Source organism: Mastacembelus armatus, chromosome 21, assembly GCF_900324485.2.
Source record: "Mastacembelus armatus chromosome 21, fMasArm1.2, whole genome shotgun sequence".
Classification (NCBI taxonomy): Eukaryota; Metazoa; Chordata; class Actinopteri; order Synbranchiformes; family Mastacembelidae; genus Mastacembelus; species Mastacembelus armatus.
In genome coordinates this window covers 8,758,186-8,777,817 of record NC_046653.1, presented here as the reverse complement: position 1 = coordinate 8,777,817, position 19,632 = coordinate 8,758,186, and the positions used below count along the sequence as shown (strand labels likewise).

Genomic DNA, 19,632 nt, shown 5'->3' with positions numbered 1-19,632 from the left:
CACCAGTTTCTAGTGTATTCTGATTGACAGGTTTCCAATTTGAAATTGTTGTTTACACAAAGTGTAAACATAAAGTCCTGTTGATTTACTGGGTGCAATTTCCATATCAAAGACAACACTGTAGACGCTGTTGTCAATCTGAACCATGTGATAGTAATGTAAACTGAATTGGACATCTGCTTGATGGATGTAGGAGAGCAGTGATAGACTAGGCAGCACAAATATGAGTGACATTATATATTTGCCTGACATATTCAATTTTCTGGTTGCTGAGTTGAAAAGTCACTGATAGAGCGATTTGTTGTGAATATTGTCTAATTCTGGCCAGCGCCTGATGAACTGGAGCATCTTTTCTACAAATTACTGCTAATAGGTTTCTCTTGATCAGTCAAGCCTCAGGCCCTAGAGCAGACAGAGGAAGGAGGTGGCAGTTGGGCTTATGGGAAATCTGGTATAATTATTAAAAAACAGCAGCACTATCAGTGTGAGATAAAGACAAGCTTTTGTTGACAGTAATTACACAAAAATGTCACAGTTAATTTGACGGTGTTTGATAGTGCAGCATGTAGCACCTTGAATGTCAACGAAAACAACCTGGTGAAATAAATCTGCCATAAGTGTAAATGTCTTTCCCCTCCACGTAATTGAAAATGTATGTGTGTGTGCGTGTGTGTGCGTGTGTGTGTGTGTGTGTGTGTGTGTGTGTGTGTGTGTGTGTGTCTGTGTGTGTGCATGCGTGTGCATGTGCATGTGCACGTGCCTCCTTGCTGTGTTTGTGTGCGTCCAGTTTGGCGTTTGGGAACTGTAATGGCCTAGCAGTGGTGGACTACTTGCAGAAAACCATTCTGTTGTGTATGTCGACATTGGATCTGTATGGAGCCGCCGACCCCTACCAGCGCCTTACCCGCTCCCCCCGCCGGAACAGACAGTCCACCTCAGGTAGCACACACACACACACACACACACACACACCTACACTTGGGATCCTGCCACACACGTATGCAATTACACAACTAATACTCACTGTGCATCCACACAATAAGATGCCAATAATGTAGTCACTACATCCAGACTATTTACTGTCCCATCATTTTCCTATTCTCCTGTCCACTCTCTTTCTGTCTCTGCTGGTGTTTCTGTCTTCTGTCTTCTTAATCTCTATTGTGTCTTTTTACTAAGGTTAGACAGTGTGGTATTGCTACTTTTACTACTGATTGGAATAATGCAATATAAAGGACATAATAATATAACTTTCTAAAATAACTACATACTGTATGTTCATTTTCCTAAGTGAAATTTTGAATGCAGTATTTATGTAGAGTGTTTGAACAATGTAGAATGTGTTTGCTTAAATAAATCCTCAAAAAATTCTCCCTAGCTTTCAGTCTTACAGAAATGAGGAACTGTATTAGTGCATTTTCCACAATGGCTGAAAAAAAAATAAATAAATTGGCACAAGTTGACATTAGAGGGTCAAATTTAGAGATATTGGTGAAATATAGTCTACAGTCCCAAATATAATCCAGTAACATCAAGTTAAATCTAAATATAGAAGTAACTGATTTATCAAAGCCTGTATCAGTTCAATTTAGCGTCTTCCCTCTCTTTGCTCTTTTTCTGTCACACAATAACACAAAGAAAAAACAGTCATCCATCTCAGTATGCCTGTCACAGGTCTGCACTGTGATATGAAGTGCATGTTAACAGGCTGCGTGTCATTCCACGTTGGCATTATTATGCATGTTGTCATTTGGTTTCTCTGTCCTTTCTGTTTTCAGTCCTGCTTGAGTATAGTTCTGTAGTCAAAAGCCACAGAGGTCCTGCTGTACTTCCTGACCCCTGGCTCCCTTTCATCTGTAATTGATCCTGGCTGGTGACGGTCTCTCAAGCTTCTTATTTATACTTACATAAAATAAAATAACTCCACCACAAAGAAATTACTATGTACAACACAAGTGACACCTTTCTTATCTGAGACTCTAATGACCTTGAAGGTACAGTATAGCTGCTCCACTGGTTTATTATTGCAGTTGGTTTGAAGTCCTCTAAGTAATTTAAAGTGCTGAAATTTTTATAGCATAGTTCCCACAAGCTGAAAATGCATTATGACTACTCAGATTTTGTGTGACAGGGAATATCAACTTATGTGACTCTGGGCTTCAGAGCCAACTCTTTTCATTTCCTGTTGCATAATTGTTTTTATTGAGTGCCCCAGCACTTACTGTCCCCAACTTCCACTTTCCTAAAAGTCTTTTTGTGCTGGATCTTTAAAATCTATTTTGAGGTAGAAGCAAAAATAAAAACAGGCAAAGGTGGCCTTTTTCTGTAGCCCCAGGTGGTGACATTATGATCTTGAGCACTGGCAAAACTTGAAAGGCCAAAAAGAAATACACAGCAATTGTCTTTAGGCTGCTGGCCACGGAAATATTCAAACTTTTTGGAACATAGTTTTCTGTCCTTCTCACAACATTTTTAGCTGTTATCACCATACATGTGTATGTGTACACTATATAGACTTTATATGTATCAGTCAAATGTAGTGTTTTTATTTCATAAAACTGCTAAATTATTGATTTATCAGTATCTACCTAGATGTGTTTCTTCAGTTATAATATACCATACAGTACCTTTAATACCAGCCTGAACATGTATGTCTGTGGGAAAAAGCCTAAATGTAAACCAGTTTTTTGATTCAAAAAGCAATTTATTCTAATTTTGTCAGTTCCCTGGACTTGCGGGTATATATTGTCTGTCTTCCCCGACATTAACTCGGTTGCTGCTTGCTCTCACTTTCTTTTCCACTCTAAGCCTGTGTGTTTCTCTCTCTCCCCTTTCCCTCCTTTTTCTTCCCCTCCCTTCCTTCTATCCTAACATTTCTTAACTCCCTTCCTTCCCCATCCATCCTTCCGCTCTTACTTAACTTGACATTATTTCCCCCGTGACCTTGGTTCTTTCATTTCTCTCCTTCCACCATCCTACGTTCTGTCCCCATCCATGTGCCACCTTCCTCTTATTAACACCTTCTTGTCCTCTCTCAACTCTGTTGAACATCTACCTACACTCCTCATTCTTTCACTGCCTGCCCTTCATCCTTTCCCTCATTACTTCCCTTCCTTCACTTCCTCCTTCTCCTCCCACCTTTTGGTGACTCTGTGGCTGCTGCTGGGGGCATGTGGGCCTGCCTGACAGAGTTTTGCATGCGTGGCCTGTCTAACTTTTATTCAGATTCAAAGAAAAGGATCCGTACATCCTATCAGAGTAAGTCAGGCCTTCCTAAAGGCGTGTGGGGGACTCTGTGTGTGTTTGCGGGAGGAATGGGGGGGGGCAATGCTTTGGTGGAGCCTGTACGGTTGATAGAGATGACTGCCATTAGGATGGAAAGATTGGGAATAAAAGCAAAGAAACAGCAAAGAGAGATGATTGGAATAAAAATGGTTACTTCTGGTCTTCCAGTAGTCTTACATGTCTACATTTTACCATATAAAACCCAACCACCCTATTCCAGTCATGTCCTTTGCAGAAAGAGGGCCACTCCCTTGAATCTGCTAAGTGAGGGCAGCTATAAATATTACATGATCCATGTGATGTATATTTTAACTGAAGCAAAGTTAGTGGGGTGAATAAAGCCTTGCTCATCCATTGGGCAGAGTGAACCTATAATTTGTATTTTAAGTTGACGATTACAAAGCGATTCTTAATTATTCTTCTATAATCACAGTTCCTTTAATCATTTGTAGGGCCAGTGTAAATGATTGAAGGATTGAAGGATTTGCATAAAGACTTAAAAAGAAATAATTTAATTATTCTAAATTTTTTGAACTGTGACGACTCAGTGAGGCTGTTAATGAAGCCATAATGAACATCGCTTAAACACTCCACATTTGCAGTCAGACTTAAAGGAACAAAAGTTTGAATTTTCAGCATTTGTAACGATAGTAGGCATGACTTTTCATTTTGACCTGTGCTTGGTGCATGTCAGATTTGATGTTTGTTCTGTTTTGTGTTTTGATTGTATGAGATAGGTATGTTGACATTTTTAATTCAGAACAGAAGTAGATGTATACATGTATTGGACAGACTGTAGTGCAGGTCAGAGCAGGATTCAGTCACTCCACCCCTGGATGATATTGATTCTACAGAACATTTGAAGGCAAAGAGTAAATGTCAAAGACACACACATTGATCTTGATAATATCATACCTTCGGGAAAAATGATGAAATCCTGGGAATTGATTATGTAGCTTATCAGATTACAAACCAAAAACTGTTGATAAACTCTTCTCTAAACTCTTTCTTGGGGCTCTGTGTGGCTGACATCAACCAAACTGACTTCTGCTAAGTCTGTACATCTAAGATTATAAATCCTACAGACTGTGTGTATTCTGCTTCTTCCTTACTGCTGCCATTGGCTGTGGCAGGCCTTACTGAACTCTCTGACAACCAGCAGTCCATTGACATGGAAAGAAGCAAGTCCCCCACTTCAGGTAACCTGCACACACACACACACACACACACACACACACACACACACATCTATATTCCATCCACTACAAAGTATATCTTCCCTGTATGGAAATGTCTTGTGATTTGCACTTTGAAGCATTGCTGGGATGCCATTGTCTTTAAACATGAAAGATATATACAGAATGCAGCCTGTGAACACATCACTCATCACCAGAGCATCTTCACTTGATGAGCATGGTTATCATTTTAACGGTGAAACTCATGTTCAGTGAGGATTTGCTGAAATGGGGGAAAGTCAGGTGTTTGGTTGCAGTATTTTGTCTTCTCTCTTATTTCAGCCTTTTCCAATGTGTATGTTCTCACAAGGGCGAACAAGAGAAAAGACAACACATTTTGCCTCTTTGACATTTGTATATGTCCAACTCTTCCATTCACAAATTCGTTCAGCCACCGTTATGAGAGACCTGAAATAGCATAAAAATATCAAGCATCTCATGTTTAAAGACTTAGAGCAAAGTATGAAGAAAGCATTGGATAGGCTTGGCTGACTTACAAGTCAACGTTGATCTAAAGCGGATACAGCTAACAGCATTAGTGGTAACTTACAGTTAATAAGAAGTAGCAGTAACCTGAATCATTTTATAATATCACAGCACAAATACTCTGAATAGATCAGAACAGTTCTTGGCTGGTTAAATATGTTTGTTTTTTTGTTTAACATATTTTTTAAAACTACTGTAGGTTAAATAGTTTCAGGCATATTACCTGTGTAGCTGTGCATGTGTTGCATTTGATGCTACAGGATGTATAGTGAAACAGAAAGTCTTCTTTAGAGAGGAACTGTGTGATGAAGCGTATATTGTAAGTGTCCTTAATGTTTGAATTAACATTATAATCATTATTTTGTCACTTGCTCCAGGCTTCAGCATCACCTTTTGTGAGATGTGAAGGTAGATGGGAAGTAGAGTGCAGAAAGATAAGCTTGCAATATCAGAGGTCTGTGGCTTGTGACACATTTATGAAATCACTACGTACTGAGAACAGGAGATGACAATTTAAACTATGAGACCGTTGACAGAGGTCTGTTTTTGTGTGGTCGGAGGCAGGGCAGATGAAAAGAGAGTTTGTTTGTGATTGCACAGAAAGAAACATGTATAAGGAGGGGTGTAAAGAAAGAGATAGATAAGAACATTTCCCAGCAGGCATTGTTATCTGTCATCTGTCTGTCTCAGCAAATTCAGAACTCAAAGGTCAAATGGAGAGCGTAAGAGTTTGTAAATCTGTGATTAAGACACTGCCAAGCAGGAATGCTGTGTCCTCAAGGCTCTGTCTGTTTTACAACTTTTTAGTTTCCACACAATTTATTTTAAATCATTTTACTGGTAATGCAACAAATGTGGTGTTTCAGTTTTGTAATATTTTTCTTACGTGTAGGAATTAACAGATTTAGTGAGATGATTTATTTTCAGGTGCTTTTCAAAGCCTTTCCCGATCCTCTTTTGCAAACTCTCCACAAGGTCTGGGAAAATTTCATCCTGAGGGGGAAGCAGAGGGTTGTTTGTGTGTGCTTTCCCTTATAGTCTGGGAGCTCAGGTGTCCAGGACGAGACCAAAGTAAAGTCATATCTGATCAGGATGAGTACCAGAAACCTTTCTGTTGTATCCAAGGGTGTCCAACCAGGAGGAAGGCCTCGAACACACTGGGGTGATTATGTTTATCCTTAGTGGATTGGGAACACCTCAGGGTAACCCAGGAAGAGAGGATGGAAGATATGGCTGTTTTGCTTTTCTCATTCAGCTGCTGCTACAATCTTTATTCTGATAAACAGGTGTAAATAGATGGACAGATGGACCTACATGTACACTGTACATTGTGCTAACCTTTTTCTTTGCCTATTCAGAACTTGGTTGAGCAGAAAATCAGTCACCAGCACACTGATTTGCATCATCGTATTGCCAATTAACTTAGAATAACCAGTTTACTCTGGAGTGGCTAAATAGTCATAATGAACAGAGCATTAAACTAATCTTTTATGGATGACCTTGGTCCTTCAAGCATACAGTATGAGTCGTGTTGGAGTTTATCTATGAGGCCAAATTGCTTTATTTTCCAGCCAAAGGGCAAAACTGAATGCAAAGGTGAGATACTGTATATTTCATTTCCTTGTCCCCTTTTTTTTTTTTTTTTACATGTCTTGCATACACGTAAATAGTGACCATGTCACTGGCAAGGGAGTCATTTTTAAACAGGGTTATATCACCTGGACCAGACGATGTCTTTCTGCTATAGATGTGTCCATGTAACAAGTCCTTGTTAAAGCTCCTTGTCCATTACTTTAGATTTGAGCAGCTTTTACATGCAGTATGGGTCTATTTCACTATTAATTCAGTTGTTTGTTATTGTTTATGTTAAGATAATCAATCCAAAAACACACTTTCATAGTGTCCTCTGTTATATATTGTCCAGGATACAGAAATTGGTTGTGTAAGTTTTGTCTTTATCTCTCATATTTGTATTCCCCACTCTTTCCTTTGAGCCTCTGAGGAGAGCATGCAAACAGAATAACAGAACCAGGACAAGATGTTCTCTGCTGTCTTGGCAGGGAGTTTTTCAGCTCTTTGATGTGGATTGGGTCACGGTCACGCAGTCCTGTCATTTTCTAATTGGAGAGACGGAAGAAAAGAAGAAGAATTGTGGAGGGATGAAGAAAGAAAAGGGCAGATTGCATCTATAGTTATAGTGTGGACTTCAAAATTACAAGCTGCAGTCAAGATTGAAATCTTAAGTTTTTTTTTTTTTTCTTATCTTAACAATTTTCAACATTAATGCAAGAGTAAAATACATTTACAGTGGTTATGGCTAGAGCCAAATGAGACAGCACAGGTGTGGTCTGCTCAACAGCAAAAAGTTCATGGTTTGTTTCCTCCTGCTGCATGTCAACTGACTGTGCCTGGCACCCCAGGTGTGCTGTGTCTATTTTAAGGACATATACAGACAGGCAGCCATCGTCCTGATTAACCCTGCTTCAATAGTCGTAGATGTCTCTCTCCTTCTCTACCCTTCTGCTTTATCCTGTACAGTTTTTCATATCTTCCTTTTGTCATTAGGCTCAGTAATTGGCCCTTATCCTGTCTGAAAGCTGTCTCCCCCTAACCCTTCCCAGTGTTTTTTTGTTTTTTTTTTATGTCCTGAGTCTGTTGTTTTAGTTTAGGGGTATGTGTTACATTCTCCCGGGGAGCTTTATGGCACTTGTGGCAGTAGCAGGGCATACATGAACAGGCCCAGTCATGAGAGGGTCTAACAAGCTGAGATGCAGGCAATCTGTGCCAAACCAGGCAGGATATATTTAGTAGTGGGTATGTCAGGGGAGATAAGGAGGAGGTGATAACTGAAACAGTACATTACAGTGTACTGGACCGATGCTACCTGCTCAACTCCATACAATTCAAGGTGGTTTCATAAAACTTAGAATTGACCTGCCAGTAGTTTTTCAGCTAAACCCTAAGTCCTAATCCTAAACTGTCCAACATTGTCTCATGATGCCTTATGAGTGCACTCATGAAAACACTTACTGGTACACATGAATTATACTATTACTCATAAACTGGTCTAATTTATATAACGTGTACTGCAGATGCATCAGTGAGCATTTACAGTGGTAACTTAATGAGCCTTATTTTCTGGGAATTAAGATAAAATATAATGTACTTTAAAGTGTGTCATTAAAGTATTTCTTAGCTAATCATACATTTCGAGACAACTTTGGTTATGGCTTGCATTTGATCATATGATTTTGCTGATCTGCAAAACTTGTCAAAAGTTTTAATAGTTGAAACTTTTTGAGAGTCACTTTTTTTGTGCTGCAGTTCCCTAATAGTTAAACCGTACCAAAATCCAAATTTAACCATCAGTTGCTCTGCCATGGTCTCTCCCTAATAGGGGATTTTAAACTAGTGTTCTACTTTTCTAAGAGCAGTTTAATAGTCAGCTGTGACGCACGAAGCTGTCTCACCCCTGTGACTGCATTCCTTTGGATGAATGTAGAAATAGAGGATTGGTGGGAACAAGTGGTTGTTTCTAAGGAACTGCATGGACTATGTGCTCCAACGATGCCCCCAAATCTAACGCTCCTGATGAGATGGTGTTAATGTAAGCAGTAAGTGTAGAAGAGAGTTACAGGCAACTAATTTAATCTGCACAAGCATGTACAAAACAGGGCATTTACTGATCTGTTGAATAGCCAATTATTATGTTTTTTGACTTTATATTTTTCTGTTAGCTGATATGTGAGACAGACCTGCATGTGTCACATTGTCATATTGACGCATATTAATGCTTTTGCAGAATTGCTGTAGGAGGCTTAGCAACAACGTTTTAAACTGAAGTTTATAGTCTACTGGCTGTGTCGCATTAACAGCCCGTCAGCAGTGCAGGTCAGTTTTTCCACTGCTTCCAGTTTATTTCTGCGGTCAGATGATTTTAGGCATTGTCTTTGGTGCTGGGTAACAAACACAAGCCTTGGAAAAAACAACAAAATATTGAAACGTGAACTTTTGAGTTTGCCTTTTTTGTTTCTATTGTGATCATGACATTTCAACCAGTAATTGTCTTTACAGTAACCGTTCATGTAACATAATGATAAATTACATCTTTATCATATTAATCAGAGAACATGGAAACAGTAGTTATTAAAGTGGTAGCAATAATAGTTGTGCTACAACTATTATGTGATTGTAATGGTAATAGGTGGATAAATGAAAAACCTGTGCTTGTGAAGATCTGTGCTATCCTTACAGTTCTTATTAAACTTTTTTGTTTTCATAACCTCTCAACTGTTTTTCCTCCCTATTATCTGCAAGACTCCCTTTTATCCAGTTCACCCTCTGTGTGTCTTTGCCCTGTTGTCCTGAAAAGTGTGTGTGTGTCCTCTTGGATCTCCTCTTCCAGTTCATTACACAACCTCCCTTCACAATGACCCACGCATCCTGCCAGAGCCTGTTGCCAGTCTGAGAGCCAGCCACTGCAGTCCAGTCTTTTACTTACTGGACAATGGTAAGAGGCGGGGGTGACTCACAGATCTCAGCGTCTTCATGGACATCTGCTTGTGGCTTTCTTATTTTATTTTTTATGGCAACAATGCAACATGGGAGGGAGATGGGATAATTATTTTTGAACAGGTGGTTGGTTTGGGGTTGTACCTTGCATGCTAATTCTGCTCCCGCACTGTGAGCAACACTATCAGCAAGACAACAAAAGTCCATTCATTTCTAATTCTGTGTTAAAAACTGGACAAGACTCTTTAATGGCCACTGACCATGAAAAGCATGTTTGGGTAGGAAAATAGTTCTTGTCCTACTAGTTGGTTTGCAGTTAGCATTAACAAATACTGCAGTGTATTTTCCCACTAGGAGCAGCTGGAGAAAATCTCACAAATGAGCAATGAGTATCACTGTGATTATTTTAAAAATATAAGGAAACATCTAATGTTTCATGATCAAAATTTTGTTGGTACAGTTCACTACCCAGACTCAATCAGATCCTCTCGCACCATGATCAGTCACTAAGGAATGATCCACCATCCAAGTTGCTTGCAGCGTAAACTGACAGGGACAGTGTTTTTTAGGAGTAGACTTTCTGCCTCTGCTTTGTCAATGTCTTCCATGCTTTTGTACAGAAAGCATCTGGTGTTGCATTGTCTCTCTGCCCCAGCTGCAGGGGTTGGACATTGTGATGTTTGTTGGATGTGCCAGATCTGGGTTTTGACTTCAGATCCCTTGTCACTCGTCAGTGCTTACGCAAGGCAGGCGGGCTTAGGAAGAGGAAAGGGTGTATTTCCTCTCCTCTCTCACCAGTGCCTTCAGTGCGTCATTCTCAGTAATGTTAATTGTGCTTCGCTGGAGCCACACATCTTTGTCACTGAAAGGCAACATGCTGCTTTACCAGACAGAAGCTCTCTAATTATGTTTTTCTAACTGTGTCAGTAAACCCACAATCTCGTCTTGTTTTCCTCTCCACTAACATTCATCACTGTGTCGTCTCTAACTAACTGCATGGTACCCACTTACAGAATGTGGCCAGCTGCAAAATGTGACTTCAGCCTGCTTTGTACATTTATCAGTGTTGTGGCATGATCAAGTCCAACATTAGCCCCATTTGGGATCTTAGCACTCCATATCAAGTCCTCCGGAAAAGTCTAAACTGTTATTCTTTACCTCTCAATCTAGCTGTGTGATTTATCTCCAGAAGTATTTTTGTTATCTCACTACAGCCTATTGTCTGTACAGCCAGTTAAACATTGTGCCTGCCATGGGCTAGCTCAGAGGAGCAGAAGAGCAGAGTAGAGATGTAGAATCTGTGGATATGTCAGATTTATACATCAGTGTTGCCCCAAGCAAATGGTTCATCTTTTCAGAGAGAAACAAATATCTGTGGGGTCACAAAAATAACAGTGCCAGCCACTGCTGAATAACAAGGAAGAAAATAACATTTTAATTTTGCCATAGTAGGGGTCGCTTTGTGAACCTATCAGTGAATAATAAAAACAAATGGTCGCAAATGGGGTCAATCCAACATCAAATGTTGAAGTTTAAATACTGGCATGTAAACAAGATATCAAACATGCAGCAAAAGGACTCTTGTCTGACAAAAAACGCACCACAGACTGAATTGATAGATTTTGACACAAAAAATCCAATGAGTGATGATACAAACAGTATTTGATTGGGTATTTTTTATATTCACAATAAACAACCCCTCAGCTTCTCAGATAAATCCCACCTGTTCATTTTGATTACAAACATTTTATGAACTGTTAATGCAGCTGTTGAGCTTTTAAACACGGGAACCATCTGTGTGTAACAGGTTTATTATGGGAACTTTTTTTATTTGTTTGTTTGTTTTGTTGTTTGTCAACACATAAATCTTATGCAACACATAACGTATATGGTTGCAGCAGCATCTGGTCCCCATGATTTATTATTATTACTTTAGCAGCACTAACCCAAAAGGCTTTACCTTGTTCCTGGAAAAAAAAAAAGGAAATTCAGTGATTGAAAAAATCAATTATTAATTTCCGTTTTTGTAATAAAATAACTTTTCCCCCAAAATGATATTTGACATGGAGCTTCCTACATGACCCTTCACAGTAAATAAACTATAAACATGGAATAGACTGTACATTAAATGAGATTGCAGTAGATTGTTTTCAAGTTCTATCTTTTCTTCCCATAGGCCTCATATCTTTTGCTGTACTACTACTGTACTACATCTTTTCTGGTACTCTATCGCAGAAGGTTTGAAACCTGAGTCAACCTTTGTTTTTCATAGCGATCACCATTGATTCTACTGATGCATTTTCCAAATGTGAAGTAATATTAAAATAGCCAAAATAACAAAGAATGCAAATTCATGGTCATGCTGTTTTCCTCATGGTCATGAAATTTACCAGGTGTCATTTAAAAACCACCCAAGTTTTGTTCCATATATCAAGTTAATCATTCAACACAAAGAAACAATGAAATATGACCTTGTTTTTGAGGGGGAAACTGACTCATAACATCAACCACAACCTTTGCAGTCTCTGCAAAATGCTTGCAAAATGTTTAAACAACTTATTATGTTGCCTCCAGTGTGTGACTGTGATTTTTCTCTTGACACCCTGTGGTGTCACTCTGTTTGTTTGTGCTTCCATGTCACACATCCCAGGGACATTTACAGCATGCAAAACAGACATATTTCAGTAAAGATATTGGTCAGTGCTGGTGAGAGTTTAGAACGATGCCCCAAGACTCATGTTTGACATCCAGAGTAAATTCAGGTATGTTGCTGTTTACCTTGTTGCAGCTCAACAAGAGAGCATGACAGTGACCATAAGTTAGGAAATACAATACGAAATATTTGGGATGTATCAGTTTAATAGACGGACAAAGCATGCGTTTTGAAATATGCCTGCTGTTTGCACCTTCATTAACTTGCATGTTTTTTTTATTGCATTTTGTTTGTTTGGTTGGTTTTATTTTTTGGCACTTTTGTTTTTGTCATTCTTTAACTTAGATTACACCTACTTTATTTTTCTTTGATTTTTTTATTCTTTTATTTGAAGGGATTAACTGGTGCTTTGTTTCCTATTCTTTTGTTTCAGTAAAGGGACCCGGCAGAAAGTTAAGTCTGCCAACAGATCTTAAGACTGATCTTGGTACGGTAGGCGAAAGCCAGCAGTTTTCACTTGATTTCCTTTGAGTCATTTAGTTTCTGCTTTTGTCACAGTTTCTAGGCTTTTGTGTTTCTTTAGTAGTTTTTATTTTCATTCAAACCTCCTCCTGTTAAACCAGCCCATGAGACTTTCGGCCTGGAAGTGTTCGCCCATTTTTGCCTCCTTGATGTATTTTGATTTAAATCTTTCATGTTTGTTTCTTCTACATTTTGCAAGTGTTTACAAAGGTGATTTGTAACCCATGCCCATACTTAAATTTGAGGCTTTATCACTTTATCATGATTGGACCATCTTCTGATTTTATGCAACCTTTCCTCCATTGACAGTTTTGCTCTACAGTGATTGGATCACTCACTACTGTTATCATTTTAGCTGGATCATTTCTATCTCGAAAACTCTTCTTTTCATTCTGGATCATCTGCATTACGGATACTGAGCGTTCCCACCTTCCCCCATGCTTCTGCAACTGCTACATACACATGACAATCTCAGGTTTCTCTTTGCTCTGCTTCTGCAGTGTCACACACGCTGCCTTTTCCAAACACTCCTGCTTCTTTGACATAAAATGTGCCAGTGCATACTTAATGCTGTGACTTGCCTCACTGAATTTCTTTATGTGACATTATATGTGATATTATCATTATTATTATTGTTATTATTTGTAGAACATTTAACAATGTTAAAGCAAATTTTACAAAATAATTTTGAAAAGAACTATACGCTAATCTTGGTAGCCTCTGTCTACATTTATAATCATCAAGACAACATTCATGTCCAACCTCACCCCAACACATCCAAATAACATGTTTTATAAATATCGCACAATATGTATGCCAAACTAATTCCAACTACATTCCTCTGGAAGATGATTATGATTACTTTAAGGGATCTAGGCAGGCATGGCCAGTGAACTCTCACTGCCAAAAAGCTTGTCGACATGTTAGGCATGTGGGTGTGTTATTTCCAGAACATGTTATTTGTATGTGTTGAGGAGAGATCGGGCTCTTTTAAGGTAAAATTTTCTACAAGGTTCAAACAGGCCCCTGAAATGCCAATACATGGTATCTTGTATACCTGTACTGTAACATGAACCTCTGTTATAGAATGTGTGTGTGTATGTGTGTGTTGATGCATTTTGCAGTAATCCCTGTGTTGGGGGAGCGAGTATATGAGGGTAAAGTGCAGTTCTTTTTGATAACTGGTTTCCTGCAGGAGATTTTGAGGCAAATGACTGCCATGCTACCTTTCTGTTTGAAATTCACAGTAACAAAACATAAAGGCAGTGGTGTCGTAACATGGATTTCAAATTGGTCTCCCCAAATATTACCCTCAGTTTTCAATCTCTGCATTGCCTTGGCCTGTCCTGCTGTGAAGCTGAGTGGGTATAACTCGTGGACTGGGTGGCACCCTGGAGCTTTTCATCTTCACTTTGAAATTGAATCATGTACACGTCAACCAATTGAACGGGAGGCTAGATTTGATTTGACATGATATAAACGAAATGTACAGTAACAAGGAGATGCTGTCCGTTGTTTTAATAATAAAGCATGATGCTGTTTATCCTCATGCTTTATGAGTTTCTACCTAGAAATTAGAAAGAAAAATTAGATAGAAACCTTCAATCACACCATACTGTTAACTCCCTGATCACTTTAACTTACTACCAGAGGTGTCATTGAAGAAAAGAGAACTGTTTGATTTAACCCTCTCTTCAGACAAGTGAGAATGCATATAATGAGGCATCGGTATCATGAAGCTGTTAATTACAGCTGTTGTAGCAACCAACTAAACTGCAGGGAACGGGGAGCTGCAGTGTGCACCCAATCCAAACAAACCTGCTTTGTGTTTCTTTGTCTCATTAATAATGTTTGCCTCTAAACAAATTATTTTGCTCACACACCAAAGCACTGCACATTAAATAAGGACAAAGCTTCCAACAAACTCAGACCCTGAGGGGAGGCCGTGGAACGCTACAGTTCCAGAAAGTAACAAGTGTTTCTTGTCAGCACCATCTGCACCTGATGGTGTAGCCTGACCACATTAACTCAAGTGCTAAATTTAATTAAAATAAAAAAAATGGTAGATCTTTTTTTATATCTATTGTTTTCTAGTCCTTTGATCTTTCATTAGAGCCTCTTCCTATTCTCAGTAATGTCATAAATTTCCTTTTTTTAAGGAAAAATACTCTTTTAGATAAGGCCAGGGTTTTCTCCCAGTTCACAAAGGAAAAGAGAAACTAAGTGGAGATGAAACAATCCTATTTGCTTTTGGTTTTACCTTATATCTCTTTCCTCAGACTGGATGAAGCTACACTCACAATTTGCTTCTACATTTTCTCTTCTCTTTCTCCTCACTGCTCATACTTAACTTCACACCACTCCCCAACCCTTTGTCACTCACTCTTGCTTTCCTTTCTCCATCACTACCATCCTTCTTGTTAACAACCTGACTTTCAACATCGGCTTGCTTCTCTTACACTGCAAAACATCCATCTTCATACTTCACATAGACTGAATTGTTAAAAAAATATGAAGTATGCTTTTTTAAAACAAATTAATTTATATCTCTCAATCGGGTGAAAAAACTCATCCATTCATATTCAGTTATTTCCTCAAAACAGTCAAAACTGTATTGTACTGTATAAGTAAAATTCCCTCCCTCATTGGCAGATTTTTTTTTTATTTAGTCTTCACTGATTATTAGCCTGAATGACATATAAAGATGGATGTTGCAGTAGTAGATTGAGATATGTTTGAAAGTTTCATTATTTCTTCTTCGTATTGTTTGCTAATGCTTTGCCGTTGTTACAGATCATGTCAATGGACATTGCACTAGCCCCACCTCCCAGCCCTGCTCAGCGGGGAAGCCTCGCGTCCCGATGGGTCCCGAGGGGCCACGGCTTACCCGCAGAGGCCCTGGCCGACCACCCTTCCGCAAGGCCCAGTCTGCTGCTTGCATGGAGATCTCTTTGCCTGTATCCCACACTGAAGGTGTGTGCTTGTCAACCCCAACTCCCATCCCTAATCCTTTATAACATACCCTCCTTCCCAGCAAGTGCATGCCATCCTCTCACCCTGGGGTAAGTGAATTAAGGCCTCATACATGGTTAACACAAGCAAGCATATGCTAATGCAGGTTAGCAGCAAAAAGACTGATCATGCAAAATTTTCCAGGACAAACAATATGAAAAAAAACAAAAATAAGCATAAAGGCAAAAGTGGAAGAGATGGATTGAACAGTGTTTTTGTCTCTGGTGTATGCTGCAATTGGTTGTAATTAGCATCCATGGCTAATTAGCTTACAATCTGCAGGAGTCAGCTACAGTAAGCATAATTATCACTCTGCACTTTACAACAAGTCAGCTGAAACATTAATGTCAGCCAGAGACGGCGCTGTCAATCATCTCGCTGAGTTATCCTCAGTTTAATTAGCTAGTGAGCTACAGCTTCAAGTGTCATTTCAATCAGAACCATTGTTTCAGAAATGACTTTTTTAAGTGATAACTCTTTCAACATCTCTGACAGGCAGAGCAGCAGTAACTATAGCTCTTTTTTGTTAAATAAACAGTTGTTTTTTGGTTGTTTAATTTTGCACACTGGGTGATCAGCTAAGAGACAGAAAGTTATCAGATGAACATTGCTGCTGTATGTGTACACAATGACGACTCCTTCATGTGTAGAAGTTTATTTAGCAGTTCACTTGAGTTTAGCTACTTTAAATGTATATCTGCAGCTTGCATTAGTATCACCTTGCAACACAGGACCACAGGTTCTCGCTTGTTTTGAATGCAAGAAGCGGCCCTTGCATTGTGACCCATAATACCGTTGCTTGTGTCGACCATGTGCCAGGCTGAAAGGTTGGTCACTGTTTCAATCAATTGATTTTTACTTCTTTAGTGCCTTTCTCTCTATTTTTCCTCCTCTGCTTGAAAAATGTCATCGTTTTACCTTCAAAGAAGCAACAAATTTCACTTTTTTGTATGGTGAAGTAAAAGCTTCTGCTTTTGTCTGTAATATTTCTTCTCATTCTGGATGTTTTTTGCCCACAAAGTACACATGATGTTTATGGAGTGTGGCCACACCTCCTGAATTTCTCATAATCTATGAAACTTTGAGCCTAGGTAGGCATTTTATTAGTCTTCATTTAGTTTGTGAATACATGCAAGTTTCCAATAAGCCTTGTCAGTATGCACACAGAAAAATACAGGTGAATAAGTAGTACAGGCCGGGCATTGACATATGATATGTTTTTTTTCATTCTCATTGACAGATCTGACATTTAGCTTTTTTCATTTGAACTCCTGTTATTCACACTTAGACTTGCACTATCTAAAAATGGTTTGGCCGAGCAGGCTTCATATCCCCATGATCAGTGTGAATGTCTGTGTGTGTGCGTGAACATGTGCCTTCTTGTGCGATAAAAGGAAATATGTGCATTTGTGAGTGTTCAAACCTGTTCCTCTGTCTCTGTGTATTTGATGACAAAAAGGTATTTCAGCAGCGTTATAGTCACTGTATCCATTATAGGGTAGAATCAGCTAAATGATTTCAGACAGTCTGTGAAGGCCTTAATTTAAACATCTTTTATATGTTTTATGTTTTAGGCTTGTGCTGTCAAGTGAAGCTTCAAAGTGATGCTCTCAGTATTGTCTGACCTCAGAACTGACATAGAAAAATGGTCTCAACCAGGATTGTATGAGACATTTAATTACAGTCTGTGTGAAATTTGCACTTACTCTGTCACTGCTTTGCGATAGACATCAAGACACCAATTCAGGACATCCATCGACTGAATAAACAATATCCTCCCACTCAGACAAAATTGAGACATGCTAGGATTTCTAAAATTATCCTATAATGTTGGACATTTCACAGTATTTACCTCCCCTACCCTCAAAACTAGATGTTTTCTTTGGGTGGAAAAAGCCACAGAAAAATATTACCAGGCAGTTTTCAACTTCACTGCATTTTTATTCTTTACAATGATGCACGTTGCTGGGTGATACTGTGAAGATGGTGACCGTAAAAGTGAGGGTGGCTGACACTGGTCAAAGTGATTGCACATTTAGAAAGTGAATGGGCCATAAAACCTGACAGATGTGATCACTGGCCCTGGAGGTGGCAAGGTTTTTAACACTCAAGTGTTCTAATTTAAAGTGTGGAGAGTGAAAATTGACTTTGCCACCTTCAGTAGCAGATTGTCACACAGGTTAACTACACATCTTCTGCAAGCTTCATGATTATCATATTTTAGATGCCACTATCTGCAACCCAATTTTGCTGACTAGTAAACCTGGTGCACTATCAGCATTGTATTGTTTTCATACAGTATACTGCTGATGCATCAAATATAAACTCGTGCCCCTGAGGAGAATATATTTATGGGAAGCTCTGACTGGGCAGGTCAGTCACTCGTGGCCCAGTCTGTATTTGCTTTTACTGCAGGCTGTGTGAGATTAACAGAAAGTCTCCTTCAGGTCATGACAGGCCGATTTTTCCATAGGTGACTGTAACCAAAACATCAAACAAATATTGCTTGCAGATGTTGGCAGTTGAGATTAAGATGTTGAAAGGTTGTGAATATTTTTCGATTGGCACCTATTCATTTCTATCATGCTCAAACATTTTAACAAACATCAAGATGCAAAATGATGCAAAACAATAAACTGGATAAGTGTAGTGCTGTTTGTTAAGTCATAGTTGACCCTTTTACACCAGTACTGCAATTAGACTCAGACGCTTCCATCTTTATCGACCTCATTATGCAACACTGACCTGGAGCCAAGAGGGAAGCAGTTTTTCATTAGCATAAACTGAATGTTTTATTAAAGCCACCGCTATCAACCAGATGATTACAGATGGTGGTAGAAATCATTCTTTCCCAAAGCTGATTCAGTGTGTTTGTAACCTCTGAAAATAGCTGTATGATAAATGTTTTTCAAAAGTATTTTTATGCTGAACTTTAGCTATAGGAAGAATTAACATGGCAACAAAACCACACTGACTTGCTGCATTGCTACACAGGACCTTCACTGAATGAAGGCTGTAGATTCAAAAAGTCATTGACAAGAATTCAGTACTATTGCAGTTGTATTTTGTCAGTGCAGACTCTGAGAACGAGCTCTCTCGCTCCTGTCACGTCATCATCTGTCTAAGGGATTATCACCTCACCTCTGTGCTCCTGACTGGTATACAGATCGTCCCGCCCATTTAGCGAATGTGGCCCTGGCTGTAATTATTTTACACCAGTGTGAAAAAATTGAAGTGGTAGGAAAAACGGGTCCTTTATCTCTCTGCAGAACAAACAGGGTGGGGATAAAACCTCTTCTTCTGTTGTACTTATGTTTCGCCATCTATACCCCTGTTATTTTATTGGATCCCATAAAATCCTCCTGTATTTCAAAGGTGTCTTTGGTTTTTCAGTTTTAATGCATCTTAGTCATTTGAACGTCACTCATTAAATCTTTTCTAACCCAGACACAGCACCAGCTTTCCTCTTGTGCCAGCCTCTGCCCAAAATGTCAGCTTGATATTACATAATGTAGCATGCAGCTTGGCCTGGAGTTTTGTGAGCACAGTCAGACTTCCAACAGTTTATACTGTGCTATGTAATGAAAGTTATACTTGCAGTGGATCACTTGCAGGGCTTTATAACTATGTTCAAGATGTGTGATACTGATAGGTGTGCATGTTGAACAAAGCTACAGATTCAGGGTTTTGACTGAAGCACTGTGCAGTTTTTCACCTGGGTTAACTGCATTAGTTGTTCAGTGTTTTTCTCTTGACTACAATTTATATGTCCAATGTGTATTTCACTAACAGCATAAGAGAGAAATACAATGAAAATCCAGAATGGTTTCAGCAGAATGCTGGATATTCTCTGACTATTGCCTTCTCTTGGCACTGTTGTTTATCAGTTGCACTGGGTTACCACAGTGAAGAGCCAGCAGGATCACT

The 19,632-nt window shown here is 39.1% G+C and overlaps 1 protein-coding gene across 2 annotated transcripts in view; it reads left to right on the top strand.

Moving 5' to 3' along the window:
* The window catches only part of stxbp5l (syntaxin binding protein 5L), a 119,087-nt gene that overhangs the window by 90,530 nt on the left and 8,925 nt on the right, over positions 1-19,632 (top strand). The window contains exons 18-21 of one of the 2 annotated variants that reach the window (XM_026295726.1): positions 788-942; positions 3,190-3,258; positions 4,419-4,484; positions 15,487-15,666. In XM_026295726.1, coding sequence (XP_026151511.1) covers positions 788-942; positions 3,190-3,258; positions 4,419-4,484; positions 15,487-15,666 — 470 coding nt within the window. The remainder of the gene's footprint in view (positions 1-787; positions 943-3,189; positions 3,259-4,418; positions 4,485-15,486; positions 15,667-19,632) is intronic. The other variant, XM_026295727.1, reaches the window with a different exon arrangement.